Below are 16,101 nucleotides of genomic sequence, written 5' to 3'. Positions count from 1 at the left end.
ACGGGGAAGGTGGCATCCTTTCCTGGCGTTCCCTCCAGCCCCCGCGCTCCCTGCTCCCTTTCACTTTGGTCGCATCTCCTGGAGGCAGCACGCTCTGTCTAGAGCTGTTTACAAGGCGACAGTTTGTTCTCTGTATCCTCATCTCCTTTCTCACAGTGTAAGTATCCACTCCTCCTCTGCTTTCTGTCTTTTAACCTCTTGTTTTTCTCCAGCTTTCCTTCCCCAGGCTGTTTTACCCCTTGCTTCCCCTGGTCCCTCTCCTCTGTTCCCTTACCCCAGTGGCGTCCTGTCCTGCACTATCTGCTCTCCTGTCCCTCATCTCCACTCCTGCCTCCCCCATCAGTGCTTCTGACGTCATCAGTCTTTGATCCTTTCCTCATTTTTCCACCTCCTACCTTCCTTCCACCTTTATTGCCTGTTAACCCTGCTGAGACACCCAGGAGCTCCTTAGTGTCAATCCCCCCACCATCCAGTCCTCCCCACGCTGTCTTCTATGTACCAGGCAAACACATCTCTTCACACAACAGCTCAGAGCGTATCAAGGTAATACATTTATACCCGTCAAAACATGAGGCAGAGCTTGGTCCTGTGGCCTTCCGGACCAGAGATGGCATGTGCTGTGACTCCACAAGGTCACTGGGGTGCCTGTGTTTTGCTCCCATTCCCCCTTTGGCTGCAATAGTTGAGTGGAACCTCTCACCCCTTTATGAGTGCCACCTGCCCACAGTACACAGCCACCAAAGGAGCTTGAGAAATTGCTCGTTGGCCTCTCTAGGAGCAAGTGAATGTTGAGTCAGTCACAGAGGCCACAGGTGGATATTTCACCAACAGTGGCAGGTGATGTGTAAAGCAATGACAGGGTTGTGATGCTGTGGGTCACCCATGAACTTCGGGCAGGGTATAGCAAAGGGAAGTTGGTGTCCAGGATGCTTTTTGAGATCCGAAGTCTAAAGAATTAAACACCCCCTTCCTTTCTGGGATACCACTTGCTGTATCAGGGTGTAGAAAGCCCAGACTCAGGACCTGAGATGAACCTGGTGCCCCAGGCCAGCTGCCCCTCACATCTTGTCATGCTGCAGGAGGCCCACATCCAGGTGGTCCTGTGGTGCTGGTGTCCCAGGGCTTGCCAGGCACACCCCACCGTGGGTACAGCACTGCAGCTGAAATGCTCCGGACAAGCAGGTGGCTACAGCCCAGGACAGCCATGTGCAGCTGTGCTACTTCTGCTCTGAAAACAGAATAAAACCTTCACACCTTCACCAATTCTCACCTGCCCGAGCAGCATTACATGGGCAGATCACCAGGAGTTTGGGACCTGCAGCCAACTGGGGTATCTCTGGAGGATGCTGAACTATACAGTGTGGATACACCTGCCCTTTAATCAGAAGGAAGGAGAAATTACCTGGCTTTTGAGGACAGATGCCCTCTTAATCTTGTTTTTCTCCTTTCTGTCCTACCTATCCTGAGGTTCTCTTCTTTTTGAATCAACACAGCTAAATTCTGCCCTGATGTAAATCTCTGCTGATATAAATTGGTGTGATCTTGCAAAAATCATTGGAGTGGCTCTGGATTTATGCTGGCTGTTAGTGTGAGCAGGATTTGGCGCATGGAGTGTGGTAGCCATAGCTCACTGTGTCGTGCTCTGCATTTCCAACCAGCACTGCAGGTGATAAGCAAATCCTGTCGAGAGGCGAGAAGGTCCCTCTCGAACCAGAAAAGGCTTCCTCTGGATGTCCTTTGTGTGGCCAAGTTAGCCAGCCAGGCTGCAATTTTGGGATGGACACTGTGGAAAGGTTTTAGCCCACAGGGTCCCACAAATGGGGTGGAAAATTTTCATTTAATACATTTTTACATCTCACACTTTAGGGAAAACAGGAAAACGCATTTGTAACTGCTATTTCCCACGGGTGCAGTATAATATATACAGTATATGCCGTGTGCAGCATAGGGGGATGAGTCATACCCGTGCATGACTCTTTGGTCTCAGTGCCTGGCCAGGATGGACTCTGCACCTGCCACTTTGGGCTTTCCTGGCAAGGTGCAGCTCCCCCCAGGAGGGCTTCGGATCTGCTCCTCCACTGTGGTCTGCCGTGCCCAGCTACCCTGGTCCAGGAGGACTAGGGTGGGTGAGGCATTGGGTTTCCAGCAGCCCTCCTGGAGGTGCCAAACTGGGAGGCTGTAAAAGCAGGACATGCAATCCCAAAGCCATGGTGATAATTTTTAAGTGGCTCCTGTCCTGTTATCCTTCTCCCCCTCTGAGCTTTCTCCTCCACCCCAACCACATTACAGATAAAAGGGTTAAGAGCTCACTTGGGCCCCCTGCTCGGAGAGAGGGCAGTTGCAATGTTGTATCTAGACCCAGTGAGGATATATATAAATTCCCTCCGTCGCTTCGGATCTATTTATAGCACAGCAGGCAGTGGCAAAGGCTCTCCTCAAGGCTTCATCTCCTACAAACAGTCTTCACAGACAGCAGAGAGATAAATTTAGCACACGAGATTTCTTAAAGAGCCAGCAGCTCTGCGGGGCCGCTTGCCTGCCCTGCTACAGCCCCCACCCCGATACCCCCGCTGGGACAGCCCTCTCCTGTGGGTGCTTGCCCCCCCACCTTCTCCTCCCCGTTTCCAATTTTCTGTCCAGTTCACCCATTCTCTCCCCCTTTCTGGTCTCTTTTTCTATCATTGATGTTTTTTCTTTTTTTTTTTCCCGTTCTTTTTTGCTGGTTCGCCATCTCATCCTCTCTGCTTTCTTGGTTTTCTTTTTTTCCTCTCTTTTCTCTCTCCCAGGCCACGGGGCTCAGAAGATAAAGCTTTCTCGTTAACAGTTCACTGGTTATGCCTACATAGTAAAAAATGTGTAGCTTGATTAATGCCTTCCAGATGGTTAACTGGAAAAAAGAGGGGGGGAATGCACCAATCTTTTCCCCCTCTTCAGCACTCTGCACACATACATTGCACAGGAAGAAAACTGCACTAAAGGGTGAGGGGAGCAATGTATTTTGGAAATAGGGGCAGCCTGTTAACTCCAGGGCAGCATTGCCAGGCTGGTGAGTTCGCTGTTGATTTGCTCTGTCCCTGCTTCATGCCCTCTTCCCTCATCTACCTCACCGTAAAATTCCCCATCCCAGTAAGCGATGTTCTGTCACGTACAAGATGTAACACACACAAACCCTTCTCACACCCTCAAGTGAACCCCACTATGGGCACCATGCCTCTCTGCCCCCACCCCATGCTCTGACACCCCCAAAGAAACACTGACCCTCACTCTCCTCATATTAATTTTTCAGGGGGATGCACACTCACACCCATGTGTCTTTCATGAATCTTGATCATGCAATTGGTTGCACGAGAGTGACTCTGTTACCAGAGCCATAAGCTCACAGGAGCAGAAGGGCCTCGTTGGTGGGGTCTGGGCTTTTGGATTCGGCAGTGCCAAAGTGGGTACGATGGAGAGGGCATGAGTCGGTGGGGGCTGCAAGTAGCGTCATTGGGGCAACTCAGGAGGAAAGCGGGGGGGAATAACGTTGTCAGCTATTCTTCTCCATAGTCATTGCTGCGCAATTTAATCAATACGTCTTCTGTTTTATGGACACATGTCAGCTGTCTTTCTCTTACAAACTGACATGCCTCTCCTCTTCCCCCTGCCCATAGCTCTGCCTATTCCTGGTTTCTTTGTCTCTCTTAAGGGAGAGGCAGAGGAGGAACACAAATCCCTCCCCACCCCATTAATAGAGATACTGCCTTGCTGACGTGAGTCACGAAGGGTTTATGCCATACAGTTGAGGGTAAGCGGCATCCAGCCCCCCGCCCTGCACACCTCCCACCACGGATCTCCCTGGTTTCCAGGGAAACAGCGGCCCCAAATGCTGCCTGACTTTCATGTCTGCCTTTCATTTCTCCTTTTTTTTTTTTTTTTTTTCTGTAAGGAAAAACGCTTAACTGATTTTTTTTTTCTCCCTTCCCCTTTCAGGATCACCACCACGGCCGCTTGCATGATGGACCTGCGGAGGTACCCCCTGGACCAGCAGAACTGCACGCTGGAGATCGAGAGCTGTGCGTATGCCTCGCGCCCGCCCTCCGCCATGCGGTGCCACCTGATGCCACCCACCCCAGCCACAGCTTCCCACTCATGGGATGCCTCCCCGGGGTGTTATGGGTGACCCCTCCTGGAGGATGTCCCCTGGGGCAGGACCAGGCTCCCTCATCCAAACTCCATCCTGAGGGGACCTCATGGGTGAAATACCCAGGAAAATGGAGCTCTAGCAGCAGGCTGGGCATTAAAATCACTCTCACCCTCTGAGAGTGGTAGAAGCCTCCCTTAGCCCTAAGAAAGTCCTGGGAGCCTGCCCTCGCTCATGGCTGGCCCCGCTCTGCACAGGAGGTGGGACCCGAGCCATCCCACAGTCCCTCCCCACCTCAAGGATCTTCCCTTGACTCCTATGGAAAACCTCTCCCGACCGCGCTGGCAGAGGAGGTCCGGCTCTCCCTCATAAAAATGCACCACGCTATCCTCGCAGGAGCGGTCCAGAGCAGCAGATCTTACAGTAATGATGATGCAGCTTCAGTGGTGATTATCAGAGAATTGCTTTTTTCATAAAAGAGGTCCCACTGCATCCATAGTCGGAAGGCGCCGTGCAGCCTTACCAGCCCTGCCTGCGCCTGGGAGCCCCCTTGCTGCTCGGGTTGCTCGGGGTGCGCAGCCATCACAGCGCTTGGTGTGGCGGGTAATGGGATGTAAATTAGGTCCTGCTGGAGGCACTAATGACATGTCATTTCTGGCACTCCTTAGCATTTTGAGAATAGTTTACGGTACAACCAAGAAAACAGAAGGCAGAGAATTACCCACAGTTCCCCATGTTGCTATTTTGTCCTTAATGGGACATGTCAAGCCAATTTGTTAGTCAAAGCTACGTTTCCTTACAATATTTCTAAGATCCACGCAGAGATGAAGAGATTCAATCGTTTCCTTCCTCAGAGCTTTTGTCTTTTACACACTTGCCCATTCGAAATCTGGAGGGCTCCATTTTGGTTGCTTCCAAGTCCACCCAACTCTGGAATAACAGTCCTTTTATGGCTGCCTTAAAAAACAAAGTATATAAAAAACCAAAACCAAAACAAACCACCAAAATAGCCCTTTTGTGGTGCAGGGGCGCTGGGTTTGTAAAGCAGCAGCAAGCAGCTGGGGTCTCCTTCCCCACAGCAGCTTGGGACACTTACCTGCAAGAGATAAGCCAGTGCTGGCACTGCCTGTTGATCCCATCCCTCCATCCCCAAAATAGCCTTCATCGCGTATACCCCTGCCTAGGTGTGTGACAGGATTCAACAGAAACCTGATGAGGCAGACTGCAAACAGGCTGTTAATCTGACATTTTAAGACGTCGTATCAATACTTTATGATATTTCAGGTTGAAATGACTTATCTTTGTGAAAGTTCTTTTACTTTTAAAAAGTAAAATGGAAATTTGGTTTTCTTTTTAAAGCTAGAAATCAAAGTGAAGCATTTATTTTTAGACTGAACAACCTTTCCCTTTAGAATCACTTTAAAAAATGGCTTCCTGAAAAACATGTTTGATTTCATATTGCATAATGCCATAATAAAAAAAAATTAAAAAAAACCAACAAAAATTCATACCCACTACCAGCAGGTCATAGAATAAATGGAATAGAGCTAGTTAACTGTAAGATCTCCTAAAATTAGTTACTGTAATTTGACATTTTCATTGCTGATCAGGAAGTAAATTTGAAGTCACTGCTGTTAAATTTGTGGATGATGAAGATAGCAGTCTGCGTGGCTTGCTTGCTGCACATTTGAATACCTCCCAATTTGAATACATCCAGAATGCATTTGAATACAGCTAAATGCGGAGGTCTGTGCCTGGGTGCGGGAGCACGGGCCAGGCTGCCAGACTGAGGAACTCGTACCCGCGCGGGTATCGACCGGGGGAAATGATGAAGGGATGGCAGCCCGGAGCACCACTGCTGGAGGTTTCATAGCAGGGCTCTGACAAAAACGGCTGGAGTGAGCCTTGGTTATACAAACTAGGGGAGCCGTGAGTCAGAGCAGGGAGCCGACCGGCCTCTGAATATGTCGCTGGTGAAACAGGGAAGGGGACTCTGTCTGTATTTGGTTTCCAAAATTTAGAAAGGAAGTTGAGAAATCAGAAGAGGTTGAGAAAGGATGCTAAAAAGTAGTTCAAGGACTAGAGCAGATGTTTTGCAGTGAGAAACCTCAATAGCTCAATCTGGTTTGTTTACTGCAAAGCAGGTGGAGAGGTGACTTGTTTACAGGCTGGGTGCACCTCTGCAGAGGGGGAGTGCTGGGTGGAAAGGGCTTAGTAACCTCCTAGAAAAATTCAGAACAACCACCAGAGTCTGAAAGTCTGAGCCAGAAGAATTCAAATGTAAAATCACACACGCTTTTTTAGCTGCGAGAGTGTTTGAGCCGCTGAAATCAACCACCAGGAGGAGTGGGGGACTTGGCTGTTTCTTGCTGCTTTCCACGTTTGGTCTCAGTGCTCTGGGAGAGATGCTGCAGCCAGATGCAAATACCAGTTCCTGTGCAGAAAGCTGGGGCAGTGCAACATCCTGTGACACCCCAGTGTCTGCAGCAGATGAGATGATAACCTAAGGGTCCTGAATGTGGGTGGACATTCCCCCACAGTTGTGGCCTCGTGGGTGTGGGTGCTTTACCCACTTACTGCCATGGGAGCAGAAGCATGCCATGAGGGGAGGAGGTGGAGCCCTAGTTTAGCTGATTTACATCAAAAGCAGATCTGGCATGGCATTTGGAAGATTGTTATTATTTTTTAGCACCCATGAATAAGTGCAGTAATGACAGAGAGCACAGGCTATGGGCTTGGACACTACACAGTCATCAAATAATTCAGTTTGGGAAGAGACCTCAGGATGTCTCTAGTCCAGCCGGCAGCTCCAAGCAGGGTCAGCTATGAGATCAGACTGGGTTGCTCAGCTCTTTGTCTGCTTGGGAGCTGCAGGATGACACCATCCTCAAAGGTTCAGCTCTGATCTGGGGTAACCCTTGGCCCTTAAGGTTAGGTAGAAGAATTTATCCTCCATGGTACATTCAACAGTTCTTCATTCCCCTGATCCCACTTATAGTCTGGTGCTGGTTTTGGTGGCAGCTCTCCCTAGTGGATGTTAGCCTTGATGGGTATTGCTAGCCAACTGCCTCTCTGCTGGGAGGGCTTGTGGATAAGGCTGTTGTGCTGCAGTGCAGGTTGTGAATAAAAGCCGTCTGCGGGCATAGGTGAAGTTCACGCTCTAAAGGAAGCCTTGCACCATGCCACACCAAAGCCTGTACATATCTTACTGCTCCTTTGCACACAGAGGTGTTCCTGTGCAGCTCTGCACTTTGCTTCGAATAAGAGGCCACCCTTTGTGCAGCAACAGCCACAATGCTTCGAAACCCAGCTTGCTGCAAGTAGCATTAATTTTTAGGTGGAGATGAATCCTTGCCCACCAGAGCAACAGGCAGGGCTGTGAACATCACGCTGATGGGAGGGGAGCTGCGTGAGTTCATCCCCTGGGCCTCGTTCCCCATGAGTCCAGAGCATCTGGGGAGTCTTCCTCCTGGGACTGTAGCTTCGGGCTCCTCAGCACTTCCAGCCTGTGCAGCCCTGTCTGGCATGTATAGTTTGGGGTTGAAGTAAGAAGCTGTACACTTGGTTGAGTTAACAAATCCATTACCCTGAAACTTAAGGGATTAGTATTTATTACCAGCCTGACTCCCCTTCCTGTCTTTTCCCATTACTGCTCTTTTCAGCCAGCACTTGGTAAAAGCAGCCCCCAATCTCGGATACTCTGTCCCCTTTTCAGCTTCAAATTTTGATTGAGAGTGCTTACAAGATGGAGATGCTCTGATGTTCAAATTTCGTTTCAACTGCTGCTGTAAATCTTTTTCTCTCTGGGAATTTTTAATACTTAGATGCTCTGTTTACGTAGTCCCCACCTGAATCTATTGTGTGGTCTCCCCCTTCTGGTAGAAGGAGGCAGTTTTTAAAAAAACAAAATGCCGTGTTTGGTGCATTTGACAGAGGATTCTGATGCACAAGTCCTTTTCATGTCAGCCATGGAGATTATGTAGCACTAGTCAAAGCTCGCTGGGCCACTTCTCACTTTCTTCTCCTGAATTCTAGCCAGAAGTGGGAGTTCTGACCAATTTTTTCCTCTTTTCCTGGGGACTGTACTGCCGAGCTCAGCTGAAGAAGAAAAGTACGTCAGCAGGGAGGGGCTATGCTAGCTATCTGATGGTGTGGGCTTTCCTTTGGATCCTTTTCCAGATCATCTTAGAGAAAATGGGGGTGTCATCTGCTCCAGCTTGTCAGCTCAGTTCTCTCTCTCTGCTTCTTCATCTCTGCAGATGGTTACACGGTTGATGACATTGTCTTCTTCTGGCAAGGAAATGATTCTGCTGTCACAGGGATGGAGGTGCTAGAATTGCCTCAGTTCACCATTATTGAGCAGAGGCTGGTCAGCAGGGAAGTGGTCTTCACCACCGGTGAGTCTGTGATGAAGGGTTGTGATGGAATGTGCAAACCTTCTGCTGATCAACATCAATGTGGTTGTTCCTCTGATTCAGATGCTGAGGCACTAATTTAGGATCTAGGCTTCAACTTAGGGTCCTGTTTCATTGGAAAAGAGGCATCCTTGCCCACCAAGTTTGCTTTTTGTTTTTGGCTGCTTCTCTTCAGAGACTTATGGGATCATTTTTTTTTGCTGCAGTTGTTTCCAGTTCTTAGTCAAAATACCAACTGAGCTCAAAACAGAACCTTTTTAGAAGGTTTTCAGCCTTTACCTTATTTTTATGCGGTTTGCAACTGGTTCTCGAAGCTAATGTAGGTGCAATAGTGAGTAGAAGAATATATCAGTTGAAAAGCAAGTGGTCTATGAAATGATGCAAACCCGTCTGTACATGGCAATAAAAAGATCTGGAGAGAATACCTTGAACAATTCAGGTACTGCCAGTTGGAAAGTTGGAGGGGTTTGGATTTGGGTTGCTGTCTTCACTTTGATCTGGCATGGAGTTCACTGTGAAAACAGCATGCCACACACCTGTTAAATAGGACAATTTCTGAAATGCCACAGCCTAAGTCTATCAGCTGTGGTGGCAGATGGTGATGTTGCTACAATAGTGCTCGGGGGCACGCCGGGAGCAGAGTCCCATTGCAATGGTAATCTAGAGACCCACAACAAGAGGCAGTGTTCCTCCAAAAGAAGTTTGCAGTCTAAATAGGTAAGACCTTCAAAAAAAGACTGGTGAAATACTGTGTTCAAGCTACAGAAACGGCACATAATGGTAAGAGAACATAACCTCCTTTTTCCCAGTCTACCTCCTGGATCATTAAAGGCTGTTGTTCTCTTGTTACTTTAGCTGCCAACCCATGATTACACCCATGTTTCAGGCTGCTGTATTGCCTAAGGGACGGAGGTGGGAAGGAGGAATGACTTGGACTTTGTTTCACAGCAATGAGAGAGGCCCTGCTTTGTCCCTGTCAAAATGACCCTGCTCCAGTGGAAGGACTGTAAAAGTACTTATTGTCATTACTATCCCCATTAGGTTTGCTAAAACATTAGGAGGAAGTTGCAAGAACTTGGAAAAAAAAAAGACCTACAGATTAACTAACAGTACTCTATTTGCATATGAATTTGCCCAGTCTGACCATAACCCATTTTTAGAACAGCATGGGAAAAATACGATTCAGATCTTCATCGCTGTTTGGAAGAAAAGCTAGCACATGAAACATTGGAAAATCATCTTATTGCATCCAGATATAGGGTTAAAGTCTCCTGTGTAAGCCTGTATCAAATTGGCATGTACCATAATAGCATTTTCAGCACTGAACAGACATTCTCCCATGATGTCTGATATCATCACGTAACTTATGTAGAATTTCCTTTCTTCTTAATTTTCTGAGCCAACTGAGCAGATGCTGAAGAGCCCTCTTCCAAAAACTGATGAGTCTGCAAAATGAAATGAAGAAAAAAGAGAGATTTCTCATTATCCCTGCCTCTTGAGAACATTTTACAAATAAAATTTCAATTTCTAACCTAAGCTCTTATCATAAATACAGCCTTGCCCTCCTCTCAAACAACATATCCCTTTAATATCTCATTGACAGGTTCATATCTGCGCTTATCCTTGAGTTTCCGGATTAAGAGGAACATTGGTTACTTCATCCTGCAGACTTACATGCCATCTATTCTCATCACCATCCTGTCCTGGGTCTCCTTCTGGATCAATTATGATGCTTCTGCTGCACGAGTGGCACTGGGTATGTACCTTTTCATTATATGTTGAAGAAGGTGTTTTTTTGAGGGAGATCAGCTAGGACAGCTGTAAGAAAGAAAATACCTCCTTCTTGTGAGGTAGCAGCTAAACAAGCCACATAGGTTTGTCAGACTTGTAGTCCCAAATGAAGGACACTTTTTTTTGAGAACAATCTTCACCTTTTCAGCCAGAAGAGTTACTTTTTTTGTTCAGAAGTATCAGTACTTCCCAAGCTTGAGTCTGTATTATTTGAATCAGTAGAAGTTCTACCATAAATTTCTGTAGGTGCAAGTTTAAACTCTGTAACAAGAGCATAAATGGTCACAGCTTCTCAAACATGTGAGACTCTGACATGCCATGAGCCCACCAGTTCCTTCACTCTGGTTTGTACTTGTTTTCTTCAGAGAAACCTCGGCACCTCTTGGTCAACAGGTGTGCCAGGACTGGTTAGCTGGATGATAAATGCTGAGGGTGGGTGACCAAAGAGTAGTAAAAATGGTGAGTGAATGGCTAAAAGATGAAAAAAATAAAGGAAGTGGCATTACACATTTTTGTGATAGTTTAGGCCCCATACAGACATTTTTGTAGCTGAAGACCTTCATAACCAAGGCAAATGTGGGACAGTAGTTAAAGTCCAAGTTCTCCTTAAGCACATGCTCCCCTAAATAGGAATGTTTTCCTATAAGAGGAAAAAAATGAGGTCTTTTAAGCAACAGAAGGGAAGTGGGGGTGGATTGCAGATGAGGATTTTGAAGAAGGAACAGGAGAAAGGGGGGATGGCTGGCATATGAGAATGGGGCTGTGCAACATGATAGAAAGTTCAGGGAAAATAGGAGAGCCAAGGAGGGAGAAGGATTTAATCTGTGACTGGGAAAAGGCTCAGAGAGGCAATGGAACACAGGTAGAGGCTGGGTCTTACAGAAAAGGTTGGGGGCTTAAATTAGCTCTAGGAGAAGACAGAGTTTGAGAACACTTAGAGGAGGGATGGTTTGTACAAAGATATAAAACAGATGATTTAGCTGTGCTTGCTTGGAGAGGCTGGAGCAGAGAGACAGGGAGGGAACAAGAAGAACATGGTAAATTAAAAAGGTAAGTTGCATTGACAAGAGTATAATCAGTGACAGAAGAAAAAGAGACCATGGCAGACATTGCTGGCACAGTGAAAGTGCAAGCGGAAGGGTGGACATGAGATGCACAGCTGTTGAATTTCTGCTGACATCTGGATTCAAAGGAGAAGACAGAAGAAAAACATTGTAGATCAGAACTGGAACAGCTCTCCCTAAACTATTCCTGACAGCTCTCTATCAAACTTGTCCTTAAAAAACTCCAAAGAAGGAGATTCCACAGCCTCCTCTGGACACTTCATCTCCAGATTTACCTGCTTGGACAGTCAAAAAGCTCTTCTTTGCCCCTGTCCTAAGTCTCCATTGCAATTTGTCCAGCTCTTAATGGAGACATGGAAAACATTCCATTCCCCTTTTCTTTGCCCCAGACTTCTGCATATTTAGACTACTATCTAAATATAGACAATATAATATATTGTATGTATATAAATATATCTCCCTTCTGTTTACTCTTCTGTGCACTGAAGACTATTAGTTCTTTAAATCTTTTATCAGGAATGACACTAAAGGCATGATGAGGGTGAAGGGGAAACAGGACAAGCAGAAGTCCAGGATGCACAGAGAGGTTTGAGAGCCATCACTGTAGAGGTAGGGCTGAAACCAGAAGAGCAAATTAAGGTCATGGAGACTAAGAGAGCTGCCAACAGGGAGATGAGGAGGAGGGACACTAGAAGAAAAGGCGATCGGCAAAATAGCAAGAAAAGCAGGACAGCTGAGTTAGTGAAGCGGGAAAAGAAGACTAGGTTGAAGAAGAAAAGTTACTGCCCCCAAAAGAAGCATGAATGCTCATTGCCATCTTTTTGAAGCCGGCAGAAGACTGTCAAAGAGACAGTCCAGAGAAGGGAAGAGGCTGAGAAGAAACCTAAGAAGAGGACTGAAGCTGTCAGAGTAATCATGGCACACCAGGCTCTTGGAGACTGAGTAGTTGGGGAAAAAGTATTCAATGAGACCAAGAAGTGTTTCTTTAAGATGCAGGAAATATGAGTAGGCCTAAAATGGAGAGCGTGAGGGCCATGGGAGGAGTGTGTACAGATGATAACTGAAGTGGTGAGTAGTAAAACTGGTGAGAGGAAGGTGGGAATTGATGGGGTCAGGGATGTAGACAGAAGCCTATGAGGCAGGCAAAAAAAGAGAGCACATGAAGAGGGAGTCTCTTCACTTTTCTTCTATTCATGGCATTGGAAAGACACAGCAGATTATAGATTCATGTCAAGGATACTGAGGCATTCAGTAATGCGCAGGGAAGCCTGATGAGTTCATGAAGTGGAAAAAAGGGAGAAGAGGTTGAGAGACTGAGAGCAAAACTGAATGTTTCCTACCATACTGAAAGAAAGAAGGAGGATCAGGGAGGACTTAAAGAACCAAGGCCCAGAGGATGTTGATCCCCATCGTCCTGATGATACTCAGCTTTGACATTTTCTCCCACTGTTGGCAGCTGGTTTATTTTCTGCAGCAATTTATACTGGGCAGCTGGGCTTAGAATAATGACAATTATCTTCCCAGTTGCACTGCTCCCATTCCTCCTGAGGTTGTCCAGCTGGGAGGAGGGATGGGGAAGCTGAGAGTGGCATTTCAGGAAACCATCCCACCTTGGTAACAGAGCACATACCCTCTCCTTACAGGGGTCACCACGGTACTTACAATGACTACCATCAACACCCATCTGCGGGAGACTCTCCCAAAGATCCCTTACGTCAAGGCTATTGATGTTTACCTCATGGGCTGCTTTGTCTTCGTGTTCCTGGCACTCCTGGAGTATGCTTTTGTCAACTACATATTCTTCGGGCGAGGCCCCCGGCAGCAAAAGAAACAGAGTGAACGGATCAGCAAGGCCAACAATGAACGCCACCGTTATGAGGAGAAGAGGGTGAGAGACCAGGTTTGTCCCCTTCTTTCATTGTGGCAGGAGAATTCAGACTCTCCACTGTTCATTCAGTCCTGGGTGAGCTATGGAGCAGCCTCTCTCCTCATCACGATAGATGAACTCCTGTTCCCCTGGCTAGTGATTACTGGGAGTCTTTTCTCCCTGACCATTTTGTCATCATCCTCAAGCCAGTCTTATAAGGACCATCCTCTTGCACAGGGCAGGTGTAGCCAAAAGTACCCCTGTGGCTTTTGGTCCTACTGTGTTGGCAGAATCACACTAACACGCTCAAAAGTTTGCTGCAAGCACATGTTGCTAGTCCTTCAACTCCAGCATCAATGGACAACATTTTCAAATGCAGAACTCCTGGTTCAGAGCTCACAAAGGACACAATCAGTGGTATTGTTACACAGAAAACAGTTCAAAATCACCCCTGGTGGTGTGGCCCTCTGTGCATTGTGCACAGGACATCCCTGCTACCTTTGTCTCTGTCTTCCCTGTTCTAGGTTGACCCTTATGGTAACATCCTCCTCAGCACTCTGGAGATGAACAACGAGCTGCTGGCCACAGACATGATGAGCAGCGTTGGAGACTCTCGAAACTCTGTCATGTCCTTTGAAGGCTCAGGAATTCAGTTCCGCAAGCAGCTCGCCTCTCGGGATGGATTTGGTCACCACCCAACCCTGGACCGCCACGTCCCACTGACCCACCATGCTGCAGCCCGCAACCGTGCCAACTGCCGTCTCCGCCGGCGGTCATCTAAGCTGAAGCTCAAAATCCCAGACCTGACAGACGTCAGCACCATTGACAAGTGGTCACGAATCATTTTTCCAATCACCTTTGGATTCTTCAACCTTGTTTACTGGTTGTACTATGTAAATTGATGCCTGCAGCCTCCGAGAGAAATAGGGACAGACACTCAGACAATGACAACACAGGAGTGTTGTGGTCTTTTGGGTTTGGGTTTTACTCTTTACTATCATCGTCATTTATTCCTTTGATTCATTAGATTTATTCTAAGCTTACTCTTCTCTTTTCAGCACATGTAGAACCATGGAGTGTGGGGGGGGTAAGGGAGAGAAGGGTATATGGGAGGGGGTTCGGTTTCAGGGAGGGATGTGTTTGTCTTGATTTTGGTTTCCTGTTGAAGGACTTAAACCATTGTAAAAAAAAAAAACAAAAAACACCAAAAACAAAAAAAAGAAAGAAAAAAAAAGAAAAAATGACAGAAAAAAAGAAAAAAAAACCACACACAAAAAAAAACCCAAAAAACAAGAAAAGTTTAAAAAAAGGGGGGGAGGGAGATTTAAGGAAATTGACTCAAAAACTGGTGGGGGTGATAGGTTATCTTTGGCTGTGCTCACTAATGCGCTATTCTCACTTCCATTTCACTACTGAATTTCACCTTTCTCTTCTCAGTATTATTATATTTTTTTAATCTTTCTTCTGTCACTGCTCTTAACACCTTCATGTTTATTCTTTCATGGATTCATGAGATGGTGGGGTTTCATTCTCATGCTATGAGATATCTCTTTTCTTTTTCTCTCTCCCTCTCTCTTGCTTACAAGCCTAAAAGAATCTTTTAAACCAACAAATAAAAAGAATATTTATTTTGGAAGAGCTGGGAAGGGGGGAGGACAAGGCAATTATTTGGGAGGGAAGGGGCAATGTGGGGTTATGGGAGGGGGGGAGGAGGGAGCTTATCAAAAACAAAGGCACATTTGCAAGTTGCCTTTTTCCACCTTCAGGAGTTTGCAAGCTGTTTTTCCTGTATGAATGTGTGTGTCTGCGTGTGTGTGTGCGCGGCGCAGCTGTGTGTGTGTATGTGAGCATGTATGTAGATATGGATGTGTGTGTGCAAGCATGTTTTCTGGGGAGGGGAGCTGGGGAGGGGGGTTTTGTAATGTCTTTTGTAGAAAGAGAACACAGATGACATTTAACTGGCAGTGTTTTGGGGAAATAGCAGGGTTTTGTTTGCTCATTGCAACTTCGCAAGGTTGGAGTTGGAATCCCAGCTTGTATTAGAGAGAGCTGGGGAGGTAGATAGTGCAAACATATACTTGCTGAGCAAAGAGAGGGCTTTGGGGATCAGCAATGGGACAGAGCTTCTGTTCAACACTGGCATCTGATCTCTAGTAGACTAAGCTGATTCAGTCCTGAAAAGAGGGGTTGTTCCTAATCATTTCCACCCTGCATCTTTCTTACTGAGTTTGGGGAGAAAAGCAGTTGCAGGACTCTCAAAACTCAATCCTTCCCTGCCGTTACCTGTGTGTTCCTTGTGCCAGGCAAGGGACTTCACACTCCAGCCCACTGAGTGACCATAGCCTATGGCAAGGTGCAGAAAAGGGAGGATGTCATTAAGTTTGTTGTGCTTCAGGATGAAAAAATCTGGAAATGATTACTATCCCCTTTCCTAAGAAGTTCAGAAGCAAATGGTGGGCTGCTGCTACCCTCTGATCTGTACTGCTTCTACCAGGCCTTGCTTTATGTCTGTTAATACATGCAGAGTGTAGAGAAGAGCACCCTGCATCTCTTCTTGCACAATATGAAACTAAGGATGCAGTAGAGTTCCGTGGAGCATGGAAGACAATGGTCTTCAAAGACTGGGCAGGGTGAGAGTTGCAGTGAAAATGCTGAGCTTGTCGGTGCTTGTGGAAGCCCCTAAGTCTGTAGCAGCTTCCATCCACAGGCACTCATTATACAGGTACAGAGGGTAACTTGGCCTTGGAAAGCAAGGTCAACTTTTTCCAAAGAAGCCAGTGACTTTCAGAAAAATCACTGAATTATTGGCCACTTTGGTAATCACTGATGATTGATAATCTCCCT

At 46.8% G+C, this 16,101-nt stretch overlaps 1 protein-coding gene across 2 annotated transcripts in view; it reads left to right on the top strand.

Annotated features, from left to right (window-relative positions):
• The window catches only part of LOC126050290 (gamma-aminobutyric acid receptor subunit beta-4), a 74,529-nt gene extending 60,194 nt beyond the window's left edge, over window positions 1-14,335 (top strand). Inside the window, exons 5-9 of one of the 2 annotated variants that reach the window (XM_049827978.1) lie at window positions 3,970-4,052; window positions 8,380-8,517; window positions 10,139-10,291; window positions 13,034-13,278; window positions 13,782-14,335. In XM_049827978.1, the coding sequence (XP_049683935.1) occupies window positions 3,970-4,052; window positions 8,380-8,517; window positions 10,139-10,291; window positions 13,034-13,278; window positions 13,782-14,159 (997 nt within the window). In that variant the 3' untranslated portion in view covers window positions 14,160-14,335. Of the gene's footprint in view, window positions 1-3,969; window positions 4,053-8,379; window positions 8,518-10,138; window positions 10,292-13,033; window positions 13,291-13,781 lie in introns of both variants that reach the window. The other variant, XM_049827977.1, reaches the window with a different exon arrangement.
• The last annotated feature ends 1,766 nt before the right edge of the window (window positions 14,336-16,101 follow it).

The sequence above is a fragment of the Accipiter gentilis genome, chromosome 24 (assembly GCF_929443795.1).
Source record: "Accipiter gentilis chromosome 24, bAccGen1.1, whole genome shotgun sequence".
NCBI classification, from domain to species: Eukaryota; Metazoa; Chordata; class Aves; order Accipitriformes; family Accipitridae; genus Astur; species Astur gentilis.
Note: the sequence above shows the minus strand (reverse complement) of the source record. Positions and strands in the feature narration are given on the sequence as shown.